Here is a 24,058-nt window from a genome sequence, read left to right on the forward strand (position 1 = left end):
CATACATTGTTTAGTTATACAATGCATACATGTTATATTTTATAAATAATATCCTTCAAAGCATCTACCCTAAGCCAAAGGTGAACCAATATTTTATTCCTTTAGAAAGAAATACCATATGTTCCTCTCCCTTAACTTCAGCCCAATTCTGTCTTTGCAACTGTAGTCACTCTTTTGGCATTGTAGTGTAATATGGACCCATTTCCTAAAATCCTGGGGAGAGGGGAGAGAAGGGAGAGAAGAGAAGGGAGAGAAGGGAGAAGGGAAGTGATTGAGAGAATGAGAAACATTTCAGGAGGTTGCACTTACTCTCCAGCAGTTTTTCCAGAAATGAGGGAGGCAGTAGTTCTTATTTGTGTGGTGTCAAATTGTAGACTGAAATTCGACAAAAATCTTTTCTTGACGCGAGGGATGCGAAATACATTGTAGGATATGTATTCTGTAAGATCCTTTGTTCTAGCTAGGTATGAGCTTTCCTTTTCCTAAAGTTTCCGGTTTCACTCAAGAAAAGGGGAAATTAATTTTATTTGGACATGTTCTTAAAGGCGCCTTTCAAAGCATCTCCCACGGGAAAATATCACGACAACTCAACACTGGCGTTTTTCAGTGAAACTCGAGTCTGATCCCCCCCTTCCTCCACATGGTTGTATACTTTGCAGGCCCCCAAATTTGTGCTTTCAGTCACCATTAATCAAATAGTCAGAAACATCGTCTTTAGCCAACCTGCGTTTCCTGGGGCTAGAAATGCGCTCTGGTTAAAGATTATGTTCACTTGGAAGGCATCGCTGTTACTAGTGTGCCTTAGAGCCACGGGCTTTTGTCAGGGCTTGAGAGGGCTCAGGAATTGCCTGCAGGGCGGTGGGCGGCAGGTCTGAGAGCCCTGGTCCTTAACACGTTTCCAGGGGGATACCCACACTTTCTCCCAAGACGCTCTGCTCACGGTGCGGTGCGTAGCGGGAGCTAGTGGACCAGACTGTGATAGTAGAGAATTTATGTGACGGGCAGGGAGCAAAAGAGGGCGCTAGGCTGGGTCCGGTCCCCAGGTCACCGTGGCTCAGGGATTTACATGAGTTTATCACCACTATTAACAACTACTTGGAGACGGTTGTTTACCGCTTGAGTGCGTGACAACCCAGACAGCGGAGCCCACTCCGTGACCCAAGCCACGCCCCCTAGCCCCTCAGTTCCCCTCCTGCCCAAACTAATTAATTCAGGGTCCCCTTCCTCCCAGACACTCCCATTGGCTCCCATCATATCCAATGAGAACCTTGTAACAGTTTCACCTGGCTCCCATTTCCCAAATAAACAAAACAAACCTTCCCAAGGCAGTGCCAGCTTCCCTCCTTGGCGTCTCCCCAAGTGATTGTGCTGCGTTCCCTCCAGTCACCTCTTGCACCCTCCAGCGAATAGAGCCTGGGCTGTGGCGCCCCCGCCTGGATGGGCTCACTGACCACTTTCTTCGCCGCCCCTCCAGGCCTTCTCCTGCCCCTCTGTGCATTCGTGGATTCCTCCTTAGAACCAGGGTGGCCAGAGGGCCCCGTCTCCTCCCGTTGGTCCCCAGGTCCGAAGATTGACCTAGAGGGTCTAGGTAGGGTTGGAGGTGGCCCCGCCTCTCGGGATGGCAGCCCCCTCCCTTGCACACCTCTTTTCAGGCTGCTGTTCGCGGCGCCCCTCCACCGCGCTGGTAGCTGGAGCTGAGGCTGCCGCGTGAGGCTGCGGTCACGTGTTGTTTTGCCCGCCGCTGTGCGCTCGGAGTGAAGTAGGCGGGGGCGCGGGCCGAGGCGGGAGGGGGCTGGGGCGGGTGGACAGGGGTAGACGGCCTCTTTCCCCAGCCCTCCCTTCCCGGAGCTCCCCTCCCCCTCGCTCACCGCCCCCTCGCTCACCTTAAAACATCGCGCATCACCATGGCGAGTTGCTCTTTCGCTCACGACCGAGCGACAAGGAGACTGAGAGCTGCAGCAGCGGCTACAGCGGCAGCTCTGGCTGCAGTGGCGACCACCCCACTTCTTTCCTCGGGAACCCTCACCGCACTCATTGGGACCGGGTCTTCTTGTCCGGGAGCCATGTGGCTTTCCTCAGCCACGGGCTCCCGGCCACACTCCGAGTCTGATGAGGAGGACCTCCCCGTCGGCGAGGAAGTCTGCAAACGCGGCTACCTGCGGAAGCAGAAGCATGGGCACAAGCGCTACTTCGTGCTCAAACTCGAGACCGCCGACGCCCCAGCCCGGCTGGAATACTACGAAAATGCCAGGAAGTTCCGGCACAGTGTCCGCGCCGCGGCCGCTGCAGCAGCCGCCGCCGCCTCCGGCGCCTCGGCCCCGGCGCTCATCCCGCCGCGGCGCGTGATCACCCTGTACCAGTGCTTCTCCGTGAGCCAGCGAGCCGACGCAAGGTACCGACATCTCATCGCCCTTTTCACCCAGGACGAGTACTTGGCTTTGGTGGCCGAAAACGAGTCGGAGCAAGAGAGCTGGTACTTGCTGCTCAGCCGCCTCATCCTCGAGAGCAAACGCCGCCGCTGCGGCACGCCCTGCGCGCAGCTGGATGGAGAGCCGGTCGCGCTGGCGGCCCCAGCGGTGGCGGAGCCACCGTTCTACAAAGATGTGTGGCAGGTAATAGTCAAACCCAGGGGGCTGGGGCATAGAAAAGAGCTGAGCGGCGTGTTCCGGCTCTGTCTTACCGACGAGGAGGTTGTGTTTGTGAGGCTGAATACCGAGGTGGCCAGCGTGGTGGTCCAGCTCCTGAGCATCCGTCGCTGCGGACACTCTGAGCAGTATTTCTTCTTGGAAGTCGGCAGGTCCACCGTCATCGGTCCAGGGGAGCTCTGGATGCAGGTCGATGACTGTGTGGTGGCCCAAAATATGCATGAGCTCTTTTTGGAGAAGATGAAAGCCTTGTGTGCAGACGAATACCGAGCCCGCTGCCGCAGCTACAGCATCAGCATCGGGGCCCACCTGTTAACCCTGCTGTCCACTAGGAGGCACCTGGACATGGTGCCGCAGGAGCCCGGTGGCTGGCTAAGAAGGTCCCGCTTTGAACAATTTTGCCACCTCCGGGCCATCGGTGATGGAAAAAACGAGATGCTCCTCACCAGGCACTCTGCAACACCCAGCGAGCCTGTGCCCCACCCCAGGCGAGGAAGACTGCACCTGCCCAGAGCGCGCAGGTCCAGGAGAACGATTTCTGTGCCAGCCAGCTTTTTTCGACGCCTAGCACCCTGCTCGGTGCGTGCTCGGCAGACTGCAGAACCTCCCAGCGACAGAGTTTTCCTGTTTTCTGAAGCGTCTAGTTCCGGTTCTGGCAACTCTGGGGAAGAAGGCAATCCGCAAGGCCAAGCGGGTCAGGAAGGAAACACAGGTGACTACATGCCCATGAACAATTGGGGCTCAGGAGGTGGCCAGGGCTCAAGTGGCCAAGGCTCCAGTAGCCAGAACTCAGGAGGAAACCAGTGCTCAGGCCGAGGGCAGGGCTCCGGAGGTGGCCAGGGATGTAGTGGTGGTCAGGGCTCAGGGGGCCAAGGTGCAGGAGGAAACCAATGCTCAGGAAATGGCCAGAGCCCCGCAGGTGGGCACGGTTCCAGCAGTAGCCAGGGAGCCAGTGGTGGGCACGGCTCAGGTAGTGGCCAGGGACCAGGAGATGGCCATAATTCAGGTGGTGGCAAGAACTCTGGAGGGGGCAAAGGCTCAGGAAGTGGGAAAGATTCCGATGGCAATGGTGAGTGGGCAAAATCTTTGAAGAAAAGATCCTACTTTGGCAAGTTAATTCAAAGCAAGCAACAGCAAATGCCACCACCTCCACCACCTTCGCCTCCGCCTCCGCCAGCAGGAGCAACTGGTGGAAAAGGGAAGTCTGGGGGAAGGTTTCGACTTTATTTTTGTGCTGACAGAGCAGCCACAAAAGAACGCAAAGAAGTCAAAGATGCAGAGACTCTGGAAGGTGCAGCTCGGGGTCCTCACAGAGCCAGAGCTTTTAATGAGGACGAGGACGACCCATACGTGCCAATGAGGCCAGGGGTGGCTGCCCCTCTGGAAAGCTCCAGTGATTATATGCCAATGGCTCCTCAAAATGTTTCTGCTTCAGTAAAGTATCACTCCCGAGCCTCTTTTGAAGATTCAAGAGGGTACATGATGATGTTTCCCAGAGTGAGCCCACCACCTGCCCCAATTCCTCCAAAAGCATCTGATCCTGATAAAAAGGATGACTCTAAGGACAATGACAGTGACAGTGATTACATGTTTATGGCTCCTGGAGCCGGTGCAATTCCAAAAAAACCCCAAAATCCTCAGGGAGGCTCTTCCTCCAAAAGTTGGAGCTCCTACTTCTCTCTGCCAAAAACTTTTCGGAGCTCCCCATTGGGACAGAGTGACCACAGTGAGTATGTACCGATGTTATCTGGGAAACTCCTGGGGAAGGGCCTAGACAAAGAAGCCTCCTCAATCAGGGGCCCCAAATATGCAGCTTCAAAGCCTTCAGTTGAGGGCTTCGAAGCTACCCTCCAGTCAGTCTCAAAGCCTGGAGATGGGAGTTCACCTCCAAAGCCTTCAGATGATGGGCCCCCCAAGGACCAGGCTAAGAGACCTAACCAACTTTCTTTTATTACAAAAGGAAATAAAATCGAGCCCAAAACACAAAAGCCCACACGTGAGCAGAGAGAGGCTGACAGCTCTAGTGACTACGTCAACGCTGACTTCACTAAAAGAAGTAGCAATCCGCCAGCCCCCGTTACTCAAGGACTGCCACGTTCGTGGGGCATAATTGCTAACCCCAGACAGTCAGCCTTTTCTCATTACATGAATATTGAGTTCCGAGTGCCATTTCGAAATGCAACAAACGTCCTCTCAAATCTTTTAAGAGCGATTCCAGGTGCCAACCGCTTCTTTCTGGACAGTACTAGGCCACTTCTGCCTCTTCTTACCAGTGCTACAGGTAGCAATGCTAATGAGGAAGAGTGTGAGTACATTGAAGTGACTTTCAACCCAGCAATGGCACCAGCCTTGCCTTTTGGTGACCGTGCCATTCGCTATGATGCTGAAACAGGTCGAATCTATGTGGTTGACCCATTTTCTGAGTGCTGTATGGACATTTCTCTCTCCCCTAGCCGCTGCTCAGAACCACCACCTGTAGCTAGGCTGCTGCAGGAAGAAGAGGTAGAGAGAAGCCCACAAAGCCGTTCGCAAAGTATCTTTGCATCCACCAGAGCTGCTGTCTCGGCTTTCCCTACCGATAGCCTGGAGAGAGACCTCTACACCTCCAGAGGCTCGACCTCAGCTGTGGGCGCTGAGCCAACCCTAGCTGTAGGCCGGGCTCTAGCCGCCGCCTCCGCCCTCGCCGCGGCCCCCGGTATGGGAGCAGCCGCCGCGGGCTTCGAGGCTGCCTCTGGATTTAACTCTGCCTCTGCCTGCTGGTTCCAACCTGTTGCTAACGCTGCTGGTGCTGCTGCTGGTGCCGAAGCAGTAAGGGGTTCCCACGTTGTCGATGGCTCCAACCCTAGAGCCCAAAACCCATCTGCAGACCTTGCCAGAGGTGAGAACGGGGCTGGTGAGGCTGCTGCTGCAGCTGCTGCTCCCCCGCCACCACCTCGCCACTGGTTGCCTAGGCTCCCCGAGCGAGAAGATTCTGACGAGGAAGACACATACGTGAGAATGGACTTCGCCGGACCTGAGGACAAATAGTTCGACTCTCCCCAAAGAGGTTGGTAATTTTAGAATTAATTTCCCTAAAGTTCATGGTTAGTGCTTAATGAATTGATGCACTACTACATCTAAGGTGTTAGGGAAACTAAATCATTAGTTTAAATTGTTGAAACTTCATTCAGTGTTAATACAACGACAAAATAAAAATATATTTGTAAAGTGCTTTAAAGTTCCAAAGTGAGTTAATATTTCAGTAGCTGCTGCCTATTTAGCATGGAAAATAGAATTTAATTTTAATTATGTATGAAATACTTGTGATCTTTGCAAAAACGTAAGTTTTAATCCAATTATCATTTCTTTATCCGGAAAGAACCGATTATCACTTAAGGATATGTAGCATGAGGGTGTTTTTAGATATCCTTCCCTAACACTTAATGATTTATGCAAATAAGACACCTTGGACTGAATCCCAAGAACTCATTTTCAAATCAACAAGTAAAGGGTGTTTTTCTATAACTACCCATTGTTAATTGCAGGAATTTTAATAAGAGCACAGAATATCAAGCAGTAATAATCAACTGTTAGCATTTGGAAGTGGATGACTTTCTTCTCTGAACGTTGCTTTTTAAAAAGCAATCATCCTCATGTTAGTTTGCCGTAATTTACCAAGAAGGTTAAATCTCAGTTGTTACCATGAATATCTGGAAGGAAAAAAGCATAAATAATCCAAAACAACAGGTGACTAAAAGAAGAGAGTATTTGGCTATGGAATGTGTTTTTCTGTTGATTTGTTTTGTTTTTATACACAGGACAAATTGCCAGAAACTGAGTGTTCTTTTTCTCTGTCACTAAGTGACAGGCAAGTCACCTTCCCTGTGCCTCATTTTCTTCATGTAACTCTCCCCAAAGAGGGTATGGTGACAACGTGATAATGGGTATGAATATTGTTTCTAAGGTTTAAACAGCATTTAGAACATCTTCATTGGTGTGACTTCTGGGAAATCCAGAAAAGAAAGATAATAAGGCTAGAGGAAGACCTGACCTTAGGGGCAGTCTACCCTGCAACAATGGAAGAATTTTAAAGGATTCCTTTACCAAAGGAAGAAATAAGCAAGAGGAGGAGCTGCCAGAGTTGAAAATAAGACTTTGAGTAAATCTACTGTGTACATTGTGCAGTGTCGTTATCAGTGTGTCTGGAGATATTCTCAAGAAATGATTTTAGAAGGTGATTGATGTTTCCATAGTCTCAAGTGCCTTCCCTCTTTAGTAGAATGAGCTTCTTTCCCAACGAAAGGAAGGGATGGACCCCAACAGTTTTCATTCCAGTAGTCAGTTTAGTGAAGATTTTTGCTTTGCTTGCTTTCTGGAATGCTTTTGTGATTGGAACTCTGCCCACTGTGCTTGATCAGGCAGAACAAGTTGGGGACTGATCACAACAGTCACCTAACAAGCTTCCTATTTAGTGCAGGTGTTGCCCCCGCCCCGCCCGCCCTTCTCTCCTCCCGCTTTAGAGAACTTGCCATACAAAAACTCATTTTTGGCATGGACACATTAAAGAGTGATCATCAAAAGGACAAAAGGATGCTTTATCGTGCCAAAGGATTCCATTCAGATCTCCTTTAAATTGTGAGCCCTTCCCCCAACACAAATGCACACATGATTATCACTACTACTCAAGCCATGCATTTAAAATATATAATTATATTTCCAATAATTTAACTCATAATCAGCTTTTCAGGAACAGATCTGTTTTAAAGGTACACCCAAAAATTGGTCTCAAGATATTGTTTGAGCCTAACTGCTGAAGACACCCTTAGTGATATTGATGTACATATTTAAAGCTACCCGTGTCCCTGTGGTGTCTTGGAAAGGACAAGTTTTCACAGAGGTTTGTCTATACTTTCCAACACTTTTTATTTCAGCAACGATTAAAATTAGTGAAACCTTGTCCCTTAAATAAACCCTCACTTTCCAAGGATTATCCAGATTCAATTATCATTATTTTATCATAAGTTACTGATTTATAAATAACTTCAATCGATTTTGTAGTTATCTTAACAATTTAATGTTCTCTATATGTATTTTTCATTGAGGAAATTCCTAACTGTATTGAGTGACTACGGCAAGGAGGCTGTATTTTACAGGGAGGGCAGGGCTTAGATTGAAACAAGAGAATGTATGTGGAAGCACATATATTGGTAAAGCACTTCGCCAATATATTTTATTTTGTTGTTGGATTAACACTGAAGTGAACTTTCAACAATTTAAACTAATGATTTAGTTTCTTGCAGAAATAGTTGGTCCTGAGGATAATTCAAAGGCATAATTAACTGAGCTATATAAAAGGAAGGATATAAAGAAAGAATTCACTGCAAGAATTGATTTGCTACCATTTTAATGTAAATTGTATGGTAGAGTGTGAAGTGTTAAGATGGCTGGTTAATTCTGATTCATTTTGACTAAGGCTATAGAATAATTTTCACCCGTTTTTTCTCTCTCTTCACCTTCCTATCAGACATTAAAACTATATTTCATGGTAGAAATCAAAATATATTCTCTGACAAAGGAATAAAGGCACAGTGTTTATTAGCAGTTATGTCTCTCAAAAGGTGATTTTATTTTATGGCAAGTGCTTAAAATAGTGCCTGGCACAGAGTAAGTGTTGTACATGAATTATTATACAACTATTATCATTGTTGTTACTGTTATTAACTTTAGAAACACAAAGCTGAATTAAAGTTCTCTGTTCTCAAAACCTACTTTTCATTTTAGTCTTTACTTTCATTTAAAGTCGTTTATATGGTTGCTCAGAGTTGGATGCTTTATAGCTGGAATCTGTTTAGAATGTAAGTTAGATGAAGTGAGACTATATAAGTCAGTGAGATTGCTTATTAGTTCATGTCACATAAAATTAAAATATATCTCATTTCCCACACTCACATAGTATATATGTAAGTACTTAAAAGCCATTTGTTCAAGACAATTAGAAACACCCAGAAATATAACCTGGACTTGACCATTTATAAATGAAATAATTTTAAAAGTGTGAAGTGTTCACATTTTATAAGCACGGGTTAAAAGCATTAGCATTTAGGAAGAGAATATAGTTTCTTATATGGTTTAGTCTAACTCTTGACCCACATGTGCATTTTGTCTTTTTATTGCTGCATCTGGTATAGAATTTGAAATGACTTAAGGTGAAAAATTTACTGAATTTTTTTCATTCTAGAGATAGGTGGATAAGGGCAGTTGTAGGAGGAATGAAGAGATTTGGTCAGCCAAAGTAGCAATGTTATTATAGCACTTGGTATTCAAAAGCAAGAAAAAAAAAGTATTAATTACCTTTTGACATTTTAGACACTGTTATTAACATGACAGAAGTGTAAGCTTCTTTTCCGTGTACTACTGCCAAATTCTCTTGTCATAAATTAGAGGTGCTGAGAGCACATTGTTTTTTTTTTAAAAAAACATATTTTTATTGATTTCAGAGAGGAAGAGAGAGGGAAAGAGAGATAGAAACATCAATGATGAGAGAGAATCACTGACCAGCTTGCCTCCTGCATGCCCCACACTAGGTATCCAGCCCACAACCCAGGCATGTGCCCTGACTGGGAATCTAATCGTGATCTCCTGGTTCATAGGTCAGCACTCAACCACTGAGCCACGCCAGCCAGGCAGCACATTGTTTTTGTTGTATTGGACTTATTATTGATTACTAGAGTAAATTCTCCAGATAGCAGAGATTTCTCAGTCACCATTGATGGGTCACTTACTTTAGGCAACATTCACCCCCCCCCCAAAAAAAAAAAGAATTGGACAGTCATTTGTTGTAGAGGTATTTGACCTATAACAATTAAAGAGGAATTCATTCAACTAAAGTTAAGTAAGGTTATTGGCAACCATTATTCATTTGTGTTCATTCTAAGAGTGATACTTCCAAGGCAAAAATGTGGGCTATTAACAAAACATCTTCTTTAAACAAGGACTAAGACTTTAATTGAGCACCGCAGAATATCAAACATGCATAAAAACTCAAACAAGACCTCTTGCTTTCTTTTCATTTCTTTAATTGCCAAAAATGAACTAAAATACTTGAGTCATTGATAAGGAGCGCTTATAGGGACAAACTCAGGCTTCTTAGAGTAACCTTCAATTTTTTGTGTTGGAATAGATGAGGATAACCAGTATTGGGAGAAATATGGAATACTATATGTGATTTAAAAGGAACTGTTGTTAAATTGTCAACTTTTGATTGAGGGATTGCTTTACAGTTGCATATAGCCTTATAATTTGCAAAGTGCATTCACATTCATTATTCTACTGGGGAAAAGTGGGTACTGGAACTGAAGCTGGTGTTAAGAATTTTCCCATGATCAAAGAGGTAAGTGGCAGAGCTTAAAATCAAACCCATACATCTAATTTCAAGCCCATTGATCCACACAGCACACCACACTGCCATTCAATCAGATGTTAAATATGTTCTTTTCTTATTTCCTTGAATTTGGAAGTTGCAATATTTTGGTAATTCATTCAGAGTGTTATAACCGTGAACCATCTTCCAGAGCTTGGGTAATTTTCATTATATTAAACTGTTGTTGGCCATGGATCTTAGAATAAAATAATGTGATCTATGCTGACATTCAATGTTTTAAATCTAATCTGAATAGGAGTTTGCTAATTTGTACCTCTAAAACACAAATAGTGTGTGTGTATATATATGGATCCTATGGAAACATTGAAAGGAAGAAAAGTGAAATGAGGATGCACTCAGTAAATTTCCATTAATGATAATTTCTTTAACTGAAGTTGGGTATCTTTGGTTTCCTAATAATTTATTGGCATTGCCAGTTATAACAAAAGCCTCTTAATTTCATTTTTTTCCATATGTATAAAATCTGATATTCTAATAAAAACCATCATAGTAGACAAAACAAGATAAAGTGAGAAGGCAGAATAAAAAGCACTGTAGAAATAAATGTTCTTTATTTGTTTAAAAAGTAAATTTGCTTTTGACAGCTAAGCAAGTAGATTTTAAAAGCCTTGAAAATCAAATCCTCTTCTTGGGGCAGAGAAATCCTTGTTTAATATTAAATTCATTTTGTTTAGCACCCTTTTAATGCTTTAAGACTCTGTAAAAATAGCCCAGACATTTTATTGGCAGTATTGGAAAGTAGCTTTTGTAAAATGCTTGATTAAAGCCTACAGTATGTTTTGGTTAAGAGGTGCTACCAGGCCCTTAGATGGTGAGGATCATTTACTGGAAAACAATGCCAGGCCCTGAGTGAGAAATGAGAGATTTAAAAGGTCACCTTGTATAATAATGAAATTAATATATTACAACACACACAGTTTTTATCACACTATTAGATTGCTAATTTTAAAGCTATTGATAAAGTTGCCAAGATAATGTGCTAGCCGTATGAACTTAAAATATATTATTTAGTAATTCTGCATTGGTTATAGGTTATGCAGTTACAAGTTTTACATTTACATCTCCTTTTGGCAATGTAGGCTGGACCTGAGAAACAGGTATTTTTAAATTTTTTTTTTTAATGTAGATATATATCCTATTTTAAATTTGTCTTTTTTTTTTAAGAGTACCTTATAATTTCTGGCTAAAGACTTAATACCTTTTAGAATTAATGGAAAATATGTATTTAGGTAGTTACTTAGTAAAGTGAGAAAGTGCTATTTTTCCCTAACTTCCTGACACCCCTTTCTTATTGGTTAGGGTTGCATTGGTTATATTACATCTTAACCTCATGTGCCCTTTGCTGACCTTGTGTCCCTAATTTCCGGATAACATGTCCCTTCTTAGTACTCTCTGGCTGAAAGCACGATGAGCAATCTGAGAGTCCCATAGGGGCCCATAGAAGACTTGTTCCCCCAGATACTGCTTGCTTCTAGTCCACAGCCTGCTTAGGCTTAGCTTGTATGAACAACCTTCTTTGCAGGGCTCCTTGTTCTGCCGGTCTAAGGCTGTGCTGCCTGCTCTACTCCCACTTGCTGGCACCGAGGCTGGTGGGGCTAGTGTTTAAAGATATTTTCATGGTTGGATTGACCACAATATGTTTGATGCTAGCCAGACTTCTGGTTTTACTGAATACTTAATTCCTCATACATTGTAGTCACTTTAGCTAGTTTTCACAATTTATATAATCTGCTTCTGTATGATTACTAATTTTCTACTTTGTAGACTTAAAACATAGAATAGCAATGAAGTGTCTGTTTCTAAATTCACCTTGAAAATTATTCACATGTGCATGCAAGGTGCTTGAGAGAATGACCAGTGAGTGTGATTTTTAATTCCTGCTTTTTAATAGTAGTGCCACCAGCCTTGAAGGCATAACGACACTGCCCTCACACTCAGAGACCCAGCCTTGCCCCCACGAAGGAATCTTTATTGTGGCTGAAGTTCTTACCATAGTTTCCTTTCCAAGTTTGCCACCTTGCCCAAATTATTTCAGCAGCTTGAGTTTTGGGGATACTATTCCTATTGTCATAGCCAGAAGATATATATTCATGGGGTCCCAAAATTGAGCTCGGCTGGCATGGCTCAGTGGTTGAGCATCGACCTTTGAACCAGGAGGTCACGGCTTGATTCTCAGTCATGATTCTCTCTCATAATTGATGTTTCTATCTGTCTCTCCCTCTCCCTTTATCTCCGAAATGAATAAAAATATATTTTAAAGAAAGAAACTTCAAATATTCTTTCCACAGAAATTATGTTAGAAATACTGGTTGGGCATAGTTAAAATAGTTTCTCTCATTAGTTCAGGAACTGCATAGGTTTAATATAGGCATGTGTAGATGAACCTATGAACCTATACACCATTTATTTATAACATTGTTTCTGTGGGATAATTTATTCTGAGTTTCAACTAAACAACGAGGCTTGGAATATGTCTCTTTTATAAATAAGAGATGGCCTATATTAGAATTCTAGTTACTTGCATTCTTTAAGTCTGCAGTAACTAGGCAGCAGAGTGAAATAGCAAAATGGTGTGTTGGGAGGTAGTAGAAAATCTGACTTGGGATGAAAATCCTGTAGCTGATCCCCAACTAGTTTGTATCCAGATAATCAAGACTAGAATGAACATGAATATATGGTCCAAGGCAGGTGTGAAACAATTGAGATGACCTTTGAGGAGATAGAATTTTACAAGCATCATCCATTTCCCTTATGGATTCTTTTGACAAATCTGTTATCATGCTGTTGCAGCCATGGAGAGAAGCATATCTGATGCTCTGATCTGTGAAGGAGATAATAGGCTGGTATGATTGGCATTAGAAAGATTAGCAACAACTATTGCTAGTATTCACTCTTGAAAGGCAGCACTTAAGCCCTAACCGGTTTGGCTCAGTGGATAGAGCATCGGCTTGTGGACTGAAAGGTCCCAGGTTTGATTCTGGTCAAGGGCATGTACCTTGGTTGCGGGCACATCCCCAGTAGGGGGTGTGCAGGAAGCAGCTGATCGATGTTTCTAACTCTCTACCCCTCTCCCTTCCTCTCTGTAAAAAATCAATAAAATATATATTTTTTATAAAAGAAAGGCAGCACTTAAGTTTTTATCAAGTCTTAGGGAATCATCCTCCTATACATTTATTTACAAGGCATATAAAAGTGGGATGATCTGTTTTTATTTGGAAAAAATAAACTATATATAGCCAGAGGAAGCGCTGAACTAATAATATAATTACATTATTATACATTCATCTGTGGGTATATGCTTCAATTTCTCTTCATTTCCTTACATTTATTTGCCTTCAGACACTTTATTTGATAGTCCCTGTTTGTGTGGTCATAAGTGTTTGCAATGATAGCATGTGGATTAATAAACAGTGAGGAATTTCAGAAGAACTTGAAAAATATTTTTTGAGGTCTAGGAAAGTTTGAGTTGAAAAGATAACTAAGGCAACTATATTGGAAAGAGTGGAAAGAGGATATATTGTTACAGTTTTGGCAATATAACTGTTCCTGAATTGCTTACCTTTGCCACCTAGCTTTCTATGGGCAGGGGAGCCATTGCTGTTTTGAACTTCAAACTAACGGAGGCATGTTTATGATTCATATAAAGAGGTCTGGAGTGCCCTGGAAAACTGCCTTTTTGGCTCACTTTATAAATTTCCAGGAATATTGAAGTTGTGTGTGCTTTATTAGTATATTAAAGAGTAATGTTCAGGTTTATATTATTATACAAATTGAAACATAAAAGTTTACTTCTTTTGTTTTTGAGAAGATAATGATACCTGCCAGGTTTTGGGGGCAGAAGTAGGAAAATAGTCCATTGAGGTTTTCTCTCCTAAAGAGAATTACTTGAAGAGGATACATTCAATTAAAAGGGATGCAATTAACTGGTCATTAAAAAGATCTTTGGTTAATAAAAAAGTAAGAATACCAATAAGGTCATTATTTATAATCTGTCAATATCAAGTGGAAATAATAATGAAAACCAGACCAGATTATTAAGCACCACCATTTACCTATCTATCAAGTGGTGAAATGATATCAAAATGAACAGAAGGCAGAACTAAGATGTGCTTGTCAGCGCTTTCATACTCATTTTGCAGACTGTTCCTGAATTGCTTACCTTTGCCACCTAGCAAGCTTCTGAGTTACTTCCCTATTCTGTTCTTTGCAATGTGCACGGGGAATGTAAACTTATTTTAATATTGGTCTAAGTAAAACAGGATTATAAATGTAAACCTGTGGCTCAAAAGCATTTCATAATGCTTTTCAAAAAGCAAATTAAATTACATTTGGATTATCTAGTCTTGGATAGCATTCTTCTTTTCTACTAGCATGGTTTATCAAGAGTTGGCGAGTATATTTTGTAAAGTATACTTGAAACCACACATTATTTGATAGATTTTAGTATGTTATCAAGTATTCACTCAACTCTGATTTAGTTGTTATTGGAAAGCAATGGAAATATGAATCAAATTTTTAGTAGAGCCTCCGTCATCAAAAAAAGAAAAAAGTAAAGAAGAAAAACAACTCTGATAACAACAAATGTCCCTAATTTCAGAATTAGTATAATGTTGATGGGGTAGTTATATAGAGCTTAATTTGTATATTTCTGGAGAAAACATATATGAAATATAGTGTATTATATTAGTTAGTGAGAAATCCCCTTTAAAGCACATACAGTGTGCTATATATGTGAATGTATCTTTATCTTTTATAATAAAACAAAGTAGCAAACAAAATTAGGTGAGATGCCTTATAGGATCTGCAAAATTCTGTGATACTAGTCTAGAATCATCTATAGCTATCACAGACACCTTTCATCTTGTGTAAACTTGATTGATACATAGAGTCTACAGTTTCCTAAGCCTACTGCTGACAGGAAAGCTTAATATCTTTACTAATATCGGGCATTTATTTTTTTTTAACATTTTAATGTGGAGGAATGGCTCTTTATAATGAATTATGACTAATAGCCACAAGTAAGTGGGAGGGAAATTGAGATCTTTGATGATACATTCAGCTGCAAGTCTGTTACATGTTTAAGACCTTGGATAAAAAAATGAATAGTTAAAATGTATATTGTTGGTTTAATACAAGATCTTGTACTCAAACCCACTCTGGAGGATGCTTTCTGTGGATTCTGTTAGGTTGGCTGTAATGAAATAGAATACTTGGTACTTTGATGTGATCTGATCTTAAAGTAATACTAGCATCCCATAAAAAATTTGCTGACCATTTATCCCCATTTTCTTCAGTTCAGCGCTTTCTTCAGTATACCAAATCCCCTTCCTCTATGCCACTCCCAATTATGCACCCTCTCAAGAAGCAGAAGTCCAAGAGAGTAATACCAGAACTTCTTTTTATTAGACAGATCTAGATTTCCAGAAAATCTCTTTTGCAGGTGTGACTTTACTCTTTCAGAAGAAATTCAGTGATTGAGTCTAGATACGATCACCAGGGCCCTGCTTAAATTCTTTGACATGTGCTACACAATCTGGTGAAGACATTATCAAGCATGTAGGACAAGCATGTCAAACTCGCGGCCCGCGTGCTGCATGTGGCCCACAACGAATTTTTTTTTTTCCTAAGGAAATAAATCTTTATTAAGCACCTGCAAAGTTACTGGGAGGAGGCCATGATGCTGGACACACTGTCAAAGTCGATCTTCTCCACACTGTTTTTGGGCTTAATGCTCTCTTCCTGGCTACAGATGAAGATCTGGCCCGACTCATCAGCGCTCCAGCTGTACTTGCTCATCCACACCTTTAGCTGGCTGTCGGTCAGGTCCCCGAGCACCTTGGCCAGCAGCCAGCGATCGATGTGCTGATAAGTGATACCCACGACATGGCAGATAAATTTTCGGACAGAATCTTCAAAACCAGTTATACCTCCCAAAAGGTCCACGTTTTCATCCAGGGCTTGCCAGAAGGCCTGGAAGTGGCAGGTCTCTAGCAGGTTTCCAAGGTACAAAATCTGTCGGATAGGCTGTTCTTCTTGATGGGCCCGGTCAATCATGCACTTGCAAAGGGTGAAGTCAGTGTGGGGCAGGTTGGTGAGGGCCTTTAGCAGGATCTGAGCAGTGACCGTGGTCTGAAAGAAGAATTGGTTGAACTGTTACAGCTTCAGGACAGCCAGGTTGGCTTCCAGATCATAGGCATTCTCCTTGGCCTGTGTCTCCACATAGCGCTCCAGGGTGGCCAGATTCTCAGGACTGTATCTGTCGATGCCCTTGAGCAACTTGCCCACGTTCGCTCTCATCTGTTCAAACATGGCCATGCCTGCAGTCGCTTCCCACCCCCACAATGAATATTTTTGCGGCCCAGCCAATATAACGGTATGTAAGAAACATTTTAATAAAAATTTCATAACTTAATTTTTACAATATCCCGTTATGCATAATTATTAATAACAAACTACAATACTTGCTAAGGACTGGTTACTAAAATCATGTTGCATTCATTTCCCTTATGCGCCTTAAACGCAGGTGCACCATTTCTCTCCACTAATACTAGCAGCGAATATTTTAGCAACTGATTGCCACGTCATTAGTCTTGTACTGACCTGTTTGTGTGCGCAACAGGAAGTATTTCCCTATCAGAGAACAAGAAAAATAGGTTTATTTGCATTACGCTTATTAATTTGTGCAGTTATTCAGTATCTGGTAAGTTAATGTTCAAGAAAAATATTATTTTTATTAAACTGTTCTATTATTTTATGTTAACGATCACTCATTTATTTCAGCCCTTTGTATTTGAAATAAAATGAAAGCTTTTGTTTTTTTGCGACTCACATAAACTTAATCCTTGTTTATTTGGCCCGTGTTAGCCTTTGAGTTTGACACGCTTGATGTAGGATAAGAAAAAAAAAATATCTTTGCCTAATGCCTAGCTCACTTGATAGCCCAGCAGAAAAGAAATAGAACAGTGCATGCATGCATGTACAAAGCTGCTACGTACCAGGAATATCAGAGTGGCAGCCTGGGGACAAAAGTAATAATTGCCCCTGTGTCTTTGTTGGGCTTGTGTTGGTATTTGTCACAGGCAGGCAGCAGAGTAAGGCAAGTCCATGCCAAGGCAGTCTCATCAGTATGGCTCTTAAAAACTACTAGGTCAGCCCTAGCCGGTTTGGCTCAGTGGATAGAGCATCAGCCTATGGACTGAAGGTCCCTAGGTTTGATTCTGGTCAAGAGCACATGCCTGGGTTGCATTGATGTTTCTTTCTCTCCCTCTCCCTTCCTCTCTGAAAATCAATAAAAATGTATTTTAAAAAACTACTAGTTCAATTTTTATTTTGTTTTGTTTTGAAATGGGGTGGGGTGAGAACACTTCATATTTTAATTCTGCAACTACCTTTTGTTTTGTCATCTTTTTTCCTAGAGTGATAACATCGCCACAAAAACATATTTTAGAAGAAAAGTGATGTTTATGGAGTTTCATCTTTGCCTACTCCAGATCTGCCTAAAAGAAAGAAAATTCAGAGGCTTCTGAATAGAAAGCAACCAGAATTTCTAAACACCTACAAGTGGATGCTGGCAGTTGAATGGTCATAACACAGATCATTCATACTGCTGCTGTATGGATCCAGTGGATTTTGAATTAAGATATTTACACTGTATTTTGTTTTGTTTTCTGGTTTCTTTCCCCAATCTGTCTCTTTGAAAGGAAGTGAATACTGTAAAAGTGAGCATCTTATAACTCTTTTCCCTCTCTACAAAAATGTAATTTACATGTGTGTAAATGTGGCCAATTTTAATTTTACTGATGTACAATACTTAGATTTAGTTTTGAAATTGAACATTTTTAAAACAAGAGCAGATAAAGAAAAGTTATGTTCATTAGAAGGTAGGTATGATCTGGATTTTTTTCTGCATAGTACATAGGGAAAAAACATTTCTTGATTAAATAATTAAATGTCAACTAAAGTGTTATCTTGATGAAATATTTCCAATATTTTAAAGGCAGTACCGAAGGGCAGATTATCTCAGATTTTGCCCATTAGCAAAAGTGCAACATTCTATCCACATTTAATATCAACTAAACTAATATCCTGGTTTAGGATTTCCAACATTGTAAAGGCAGGACTGATGATCAGATGATCTCTTGCTCACTTACACTACTACTGTGATGTTCTACTTGCAAATTAATTGAGCATTTCCAAAACCATATATTTTTTTTCTATTTTGAAACATATACTTTCCCCCTAAAGCAAAGTTCTTCAAAAACTGACAAAGCCCCTCTCTACCTCTCTGGGCCTCCCCACTTTTCACCCTCCATTCTCCCCCCCTTTCTGACTCTCTCCTTGACACACACACTCCCTCCTATGCCCAGGGCTCCTATAAATAGATCAGTTTCCCATATTCACGAAATTAGTACAGATGTATCAAACAATATTCTGACTTAAACTTAAGCAAAAAGAACCTCTTACAAGGCCTTGTTTCCCTTTGGACAATTAGCCTATGTAAGATGTATCAAATTAAAACAATCAGGGCAAGCTACCTCTTTCCATTTTTGCTTGCCTCTGATGGAAACTGAATTAAGATTTTAGGAACCTGGACCTTTGAGAACAGGACACTAACAGGTGGTGATCACAGAGGATAGGTACAAAGGTCTTGAAGCTTTCTTAGAGCTTTGTTAGGTGGTGGCATGCAATTCATGACGTACCATCACTGGCAAACCTCATCATTCCACAGGTGGGTATGAGTTTCTCTAGAAGTGTAGGAGTGCTAGTTGTGTGTGTGTGTGTGTGTGTGTGTGTGTGTGTACCTGTGTACATGTGACTATAGATGCACCTGTTGTTTGTAACTCTATTAAAGCAATTGCTTTGCATTTAATGTGCAACTTTGAAGTAGTGTAATGTTTTCTCGAAGATTTTTGCCACTTGGTTTTGATGTCTTTTAATATGTGCTTCTATTATCTTTCCTTGCCTACCAACCAAAGGGATGGAGGGGGAGGGACTCTTTTATTTCCCTTGTGAATGGCACTGAGGAGAAAATATGGCTGCTGTACCAATCACTACTCCAGTTACTGGTCACTGCTAAGGCATTGATTTCCTCAACTCCTTTTGACTCTTCTCTTTTTCCAACCTATTCAAATAATGCAGTGTGGCTTTTGTTCATTATGATAATAATGCAGTCTTTTAGGCAGCTGTTTTTCAAGCCTTCTGCCACCATTTTATTTTCAAGTAAGTTAAGTCCTAATCATTCAGAATTGTGGAAAGAAAGGTTATTTGGAGAAAATGCTATATATCTTTATTTGCATATTAGGCCCAGGGACTGCCAGCAGATAGGGTGCTGCACAAATGTAACACTTGCTGAATAAATGAATGGAAAACCTCATACACAACAGAACATACAAATAGAAACAGGTACAAATAGTCACAGGTACAGCATAACAAATATGCAATCTTTTGAACACTACTTCTTAGTTTACAGACACAGCTAATTTATTCAGTATTGTGCTGGAAGAATCTTTTCAGAATACCTGTACCAACATATCACTTACCTTCCAGCTACAAGTTTATGCTGCTGTTAGGAAATATCAGATGGAACGATTTTTTGTGTGACCTCTACATTTAATTTAGTATCAGACATAGTCACTTGGTCAGTAAAACCTAAAACTTTACAGTTCCAATAATTTCATTTGCTATTTCTGCTTTACAGACCTGCTTTGAGTTGCTTTGGCTTTGTCTTCCTTTGTAAATACTCTTATATTTTCTTTGTAAACATCCTGTTTGCAGTTTTGGGAGACAGCATTGCAACTCTGTATAGTGTTTATATATATCAGACTTGCCTTTCCATAGAGCTTCTCAAAATAAATGTGTTCATGAAAGTTATTTGTGTGTAGACTCATTATTTTTTTCTTAGTAGTGTTGTCTCCACTTCATTATAAATATAGGTTTCTGCTCTTTGGTGGAATTGACTGAATTTTTTCAGAATAAAGCACTTTGAATAATTTAGGGTTTGGGTTAAAAACATTATGTCTAGAAATGAGGCTTTTAAATAGAGTTGACATCAACTCTTGATACTCCAAATGTGGAGGTGATACCAGTAGAACTTACCTGAATTTTTTTTTTTCATTCATGATAATGTATGAATCCTGTTTTGAAGTGATTACTCTATGAGGTTAAGGCAATCATTTACAATTTTCTTTTGTCTCCTTTCCTTGCCAATTACTATTGCTCTTTACATAACTCCTTTTTAATTTACTTATTTTTACCCAAGAGAAGGCAAATATGAGTACATGGAAAATATACCAATGAACAGACAAAACATTTTGGCATTAATAGAATACAGAAGGATGGATGAATTGGATATCAAGAATATATTAGCAAATTATATTGTCAGCCTTATAAAAAACAACAACTAAGGTTTAAAGGAAATGCTAAAAAAATAATTGCTTCCATGATTCTTTATCACTCTTGCCATGCAGAAAGGCAATGAAAGCAAATATAACTTTGTGATCAGTGCTTGCTCTATGGTCAGTGGGTGATGGGGTGAGAAGGGCCACAGGGTAGGGAGGCAGTAACTATATCATGTGCATAATCCACAAGCTACATGGAGTACTCATTTGCAGACAATTGAGTTTATTGTGTAGTTTGACCTTATTTGATGCACACAAGAAGTTGTGTGTAAAATAATATCACAATGGGAAGGTGTAATTAAACTGTCTTTAACATGAAAAACTCCACAACCACAGAGATAATTTAGAATTTATATATTTATGTATATGTGTATATCTATATCTATCTAATCTGTATATCTATATATTTCTATCTCTATATCTATATCTACATATAGATATAGATATATATAGATAGATAGATACTAGAGGCCCCGTGAACAAAATTGGTGCACTGGGGGGCGGGTCCCTCAGTCCAGCCTGCACCCTCTTCAATCTGGGACCCCTAGGGGGATGTCTGACTCCTGGTTTAGGCAGTCAGACATCCCTCTCACAATCCGGGACTGCTGGCTCCCAACCACTCGCCTGCCTGCCTGCCTGCCTGCCTGATGGCCCCTAACTGCTTTTGCCTGCCAGCCTGATCGCCCCCTAACCACTCCCCTACCAGCCTTATTGATGCCTAACTACTCCCCTGCCAGCCTGATTGCCCCGAACTGCCCTCCCCTGCCCTCCCCTGCCGGCCTGGTCACCCCCAACTGCCCTCCCTTGCTGGCCCAGTCGCTCCCAACTGCCCTCCCCTGCTGACCTGGTCCCCCTAAACTGCCATCCCTCCCCTGAAGGCCTGGTCCCCCCAACTGCTCTCCCTCCCCTGCCAGCCTGGTCGCCCCAACTGCCCTCCCCTGTTGGCCTGTTTGCTCGTAACTGCCCTCTGCTGCTGGCCTGATCACCCACAACTGCTCTCCCCTGCTGGCTACCACAGACCCTTCTTGCTGCCACGCCCCAGTGGCCCAGAGCCCATGGACCCTTCTTGCCACCATGCCTTGGTGGCCTGGGCCCACAGATCCGTCCTGCCATCACACCCCAGCAGCCAGAGCCCACGGATGACTCCCGGGGTCCACAGATTGCTCCCGCCACCACGGCCCAGCAGCCCAGGCCCACAGATTGTTCTTGTTGCCATGCTCCAGCAGCCTGGGGCTCACAGACCCTTCTCACTGCCACACCCCAGTGGCCCAGAGCCCATAGACCAGCCGTGGGCAAACTACAGCCCGCGGGCCGGATCCAGCCCGTTTGAAATGAATAAAACTAAAAAAAACACACACAAAAAAACCGTACCCTTTTATGTAATGATGTTTACTTTGAATTTAAATTAGTTCACACAAACACTTCATCCATGCTTTTGTTCCGGCCCTCCGGTCCAGTTTAAGAACCCATTGTGGCCCTCGAGTCAAAAAGTTTGTCCACCCCTGCCATAGACCCTTCTTACTGCCACACATCAGCAGTCCAGGCCCACAGATCACTTCCGGGGCCCACAGATCACTCCCCGGGCCCACAGATTGCTCCCACCACCATGCCCCAGAGGCCCAGAGCCCACATACCTTTCCCGCCTGCATGCCTTGGTGGCCCGGGGCCCACAGATCGCTCTTGGGGTCCACAGATTGCTCCTGGGGCCCACAGATCTCTCCCACCACCACACCCCAGAGGCCCAGAGCCCACTGACCCTTTCCACCTGCATGCCTCGGTGGCCTGGAGTTAAAGACCCTTTTCACTGCTGCCACCACCTTGGATGCCCAGGGCTCACAGACCCTTCCCGCCTGCATGCCTCGGCAGCCCAGGGCCCACAGATCTCTCCCACCTGCCATACTCCAGAGGCCCAGAGCCCACAGACCCTTCCCGCCTGTGTGCCTCGGCAGCCAGGGGCTCACTGTTAGGTCGTCCTTCCTGGTCGTGAAGGCTCCTAGGCTATTATTAGTATAGATATATATGTATATGTGTTTACACACACACACACACACACACAGTTGACCCATCAGCAACATGGGTTAGGGGCACCAATGCCCATGAAGTTGAAAATGCATGTATACTCCTCTAAAACTTAAGTACTGTTGACTGGAAGCCTTACCAATAACAAACCATTGATTAACATACCTTTTGTATGGTATATGTATTATACATATTTTTAAAATTTTATCTTTAGTTTTGAAACTATTACAGATGTCCCCTTTATTTGTTTGTTTTCCCATTGACCCCCTTCACTCTGCACCCACTCCTCCCAGGCCTTCACTACCGTATTGTCTATGTCCATGGGCTATGCACATATAAGTTCCCTGGTTAATCACTTCCCACCCCACCCCTAGTGTTGCCTTATCTCTGAAGTTCATCAGTCTGTTCCATGCTATGTCTCTGGATCTATTTTGTTCATCAGTTTATTTGGTTCATTAGATTTCACATATGAGTGAGATCATGTGATACTTATCTTTCTCTGATTGATTTATTTTGCTTAGCATAATGCTCTCCAGGTATATCAATGCTGTTGCAAATGGTAAGAGTTCTTTCTTTTTTTACAGCAGCATAGTATTCCATTGTACAACTGTACCATAGTTTTTTCCCACTCATCTGCTGATGGGCACTTAGGCTGTTTCCAAGTCTTAGCTATTGTAAATTGTGCTGCTATGAACATAGGGGTGCATATATTCTTTCTGATGAGTATTTTAGGTTTCTTAGGATATATTCCTAGAAGTGGGATGACTGGGTCAAATGGGAGTTCCACTTTTAATTTTTTGAGGAAACTCCATACTGTTTTCCACAGTGGCTGCACCAATCTGCATTCCCACCAGTAGTTTATGAGGGTTCCCTTTTCTCCACATCCTCACCAACGCATTTGTTGATTTTTTTGATGATACCCATTCTGACAAGTGTGAGGCAATACCTGATTGTCATTTTAATTTGCATCTCTCTGATGATTAGTGACAATTTTTCATATGTCTCTTGGCCTTATGTATGTCCAGTTTTGAGAGATGTCTGCTTAGGTCCTTTTCCCATTTTTTAAAATTGGATTGTTTGTCTTCCTTTTTTTAAGTTGTATGAGTTATTCATGTATTTTGGAAATTAACTCCTTATCAGATGCATCATTGGCAAATATGTTCTCCCATGCAGTGGGTTCTCTTTTCATTTTGTTTATGGTTTCTTTTGCTGTGCAGCAGTTTTTTATTTTGATGTAATCATGTTTGTTTATTTTTTCCTTAGTTTCCTTTGTCCTAGGAGATAGATTGGTAAACAAAAAGCTGTAACAGATGTCTAAGATTTTGGTGCCTATGGTTTCTTCTAGGATTTTTATGTTTTCACAATTTACATTTATGTCTTATATCCATTTTGAGTTTATTCTTGTGTATGGTATAAGTTGGTGGTCTAGTTTCATTTTTTCTCATGTACCTGTCCAATTTCCCCAACACCATTTATTGAAGACACTGTCTTTACTACTCCATTGTGTGCTCTTGCCTTCTTTGTCAAGGTATATGTATTATATATTGCATTCTTACAATAAAGCAAGAGAAAAATAA

At 42.1% G+C, this 24,058-nt stretch overlaps 1 protein-coding gene and 1 pseudogene across 1 annotated transcript; one reads left to right on the forward strand and one right to left on the reverse strand.

Annotated features, from left to right (window-relative positions):
- Positions 1-1,892: 1,892 nt before the first annotated feature.
- On the forward strand, positions 1,893-17,959 carry IRS4 (insulin receptor substrate 4). The gene is made up of 2 exons (XM_036306047.1): positions 1,893-5,691; positions 17,481-17,959. The coding sequence occupies exon 1, from the start codon at positions 1,905-1,907 to the stop codon at positions 5,670-5,672; it is 3,768 nt and encodes a 1,255-aa protein (XP_036161940.1). The 5' UTR covers positions 1,893-1,904; the 3' UTR covers positions 5,673-5,691; positions 17,481-17,959.
- Positions 15,665-16,392, reverse strand: LOC118654641 (annotated as a pseudogene).
- Positions 17,960-24,058: the final 6,099 nt, after the last annotated feature.

The sequence above is a fragment of the Myotis myotis genome, unplaced genomic scaffold, assembly GCF_014108235.1.
Source record: "Myotis myotis isolate mMyoMyo1 unplaced genomic scaffold, mMyoMyo1.p scaffold_m19_p_4, whole genome shotgun sequence".
In the NCBI taxonomy this organism is placed as follows: domain Eukaryota; kingdom Metazoa; phylum Chordata; class Mammalia; order Chiroptera; family Vespertilionidae; genus Myotis; species Myotis myotis.

Bases quoted from the DNA above. Each gene is read 5' to 3' on its own strand.
- IRS4 (XM_036306047.1), top strand. From the start codon at position 1,905: ATGGCGAGTTGCTCTTTCGCTCACGACCGAGCGACAAGGAGACTGAGA.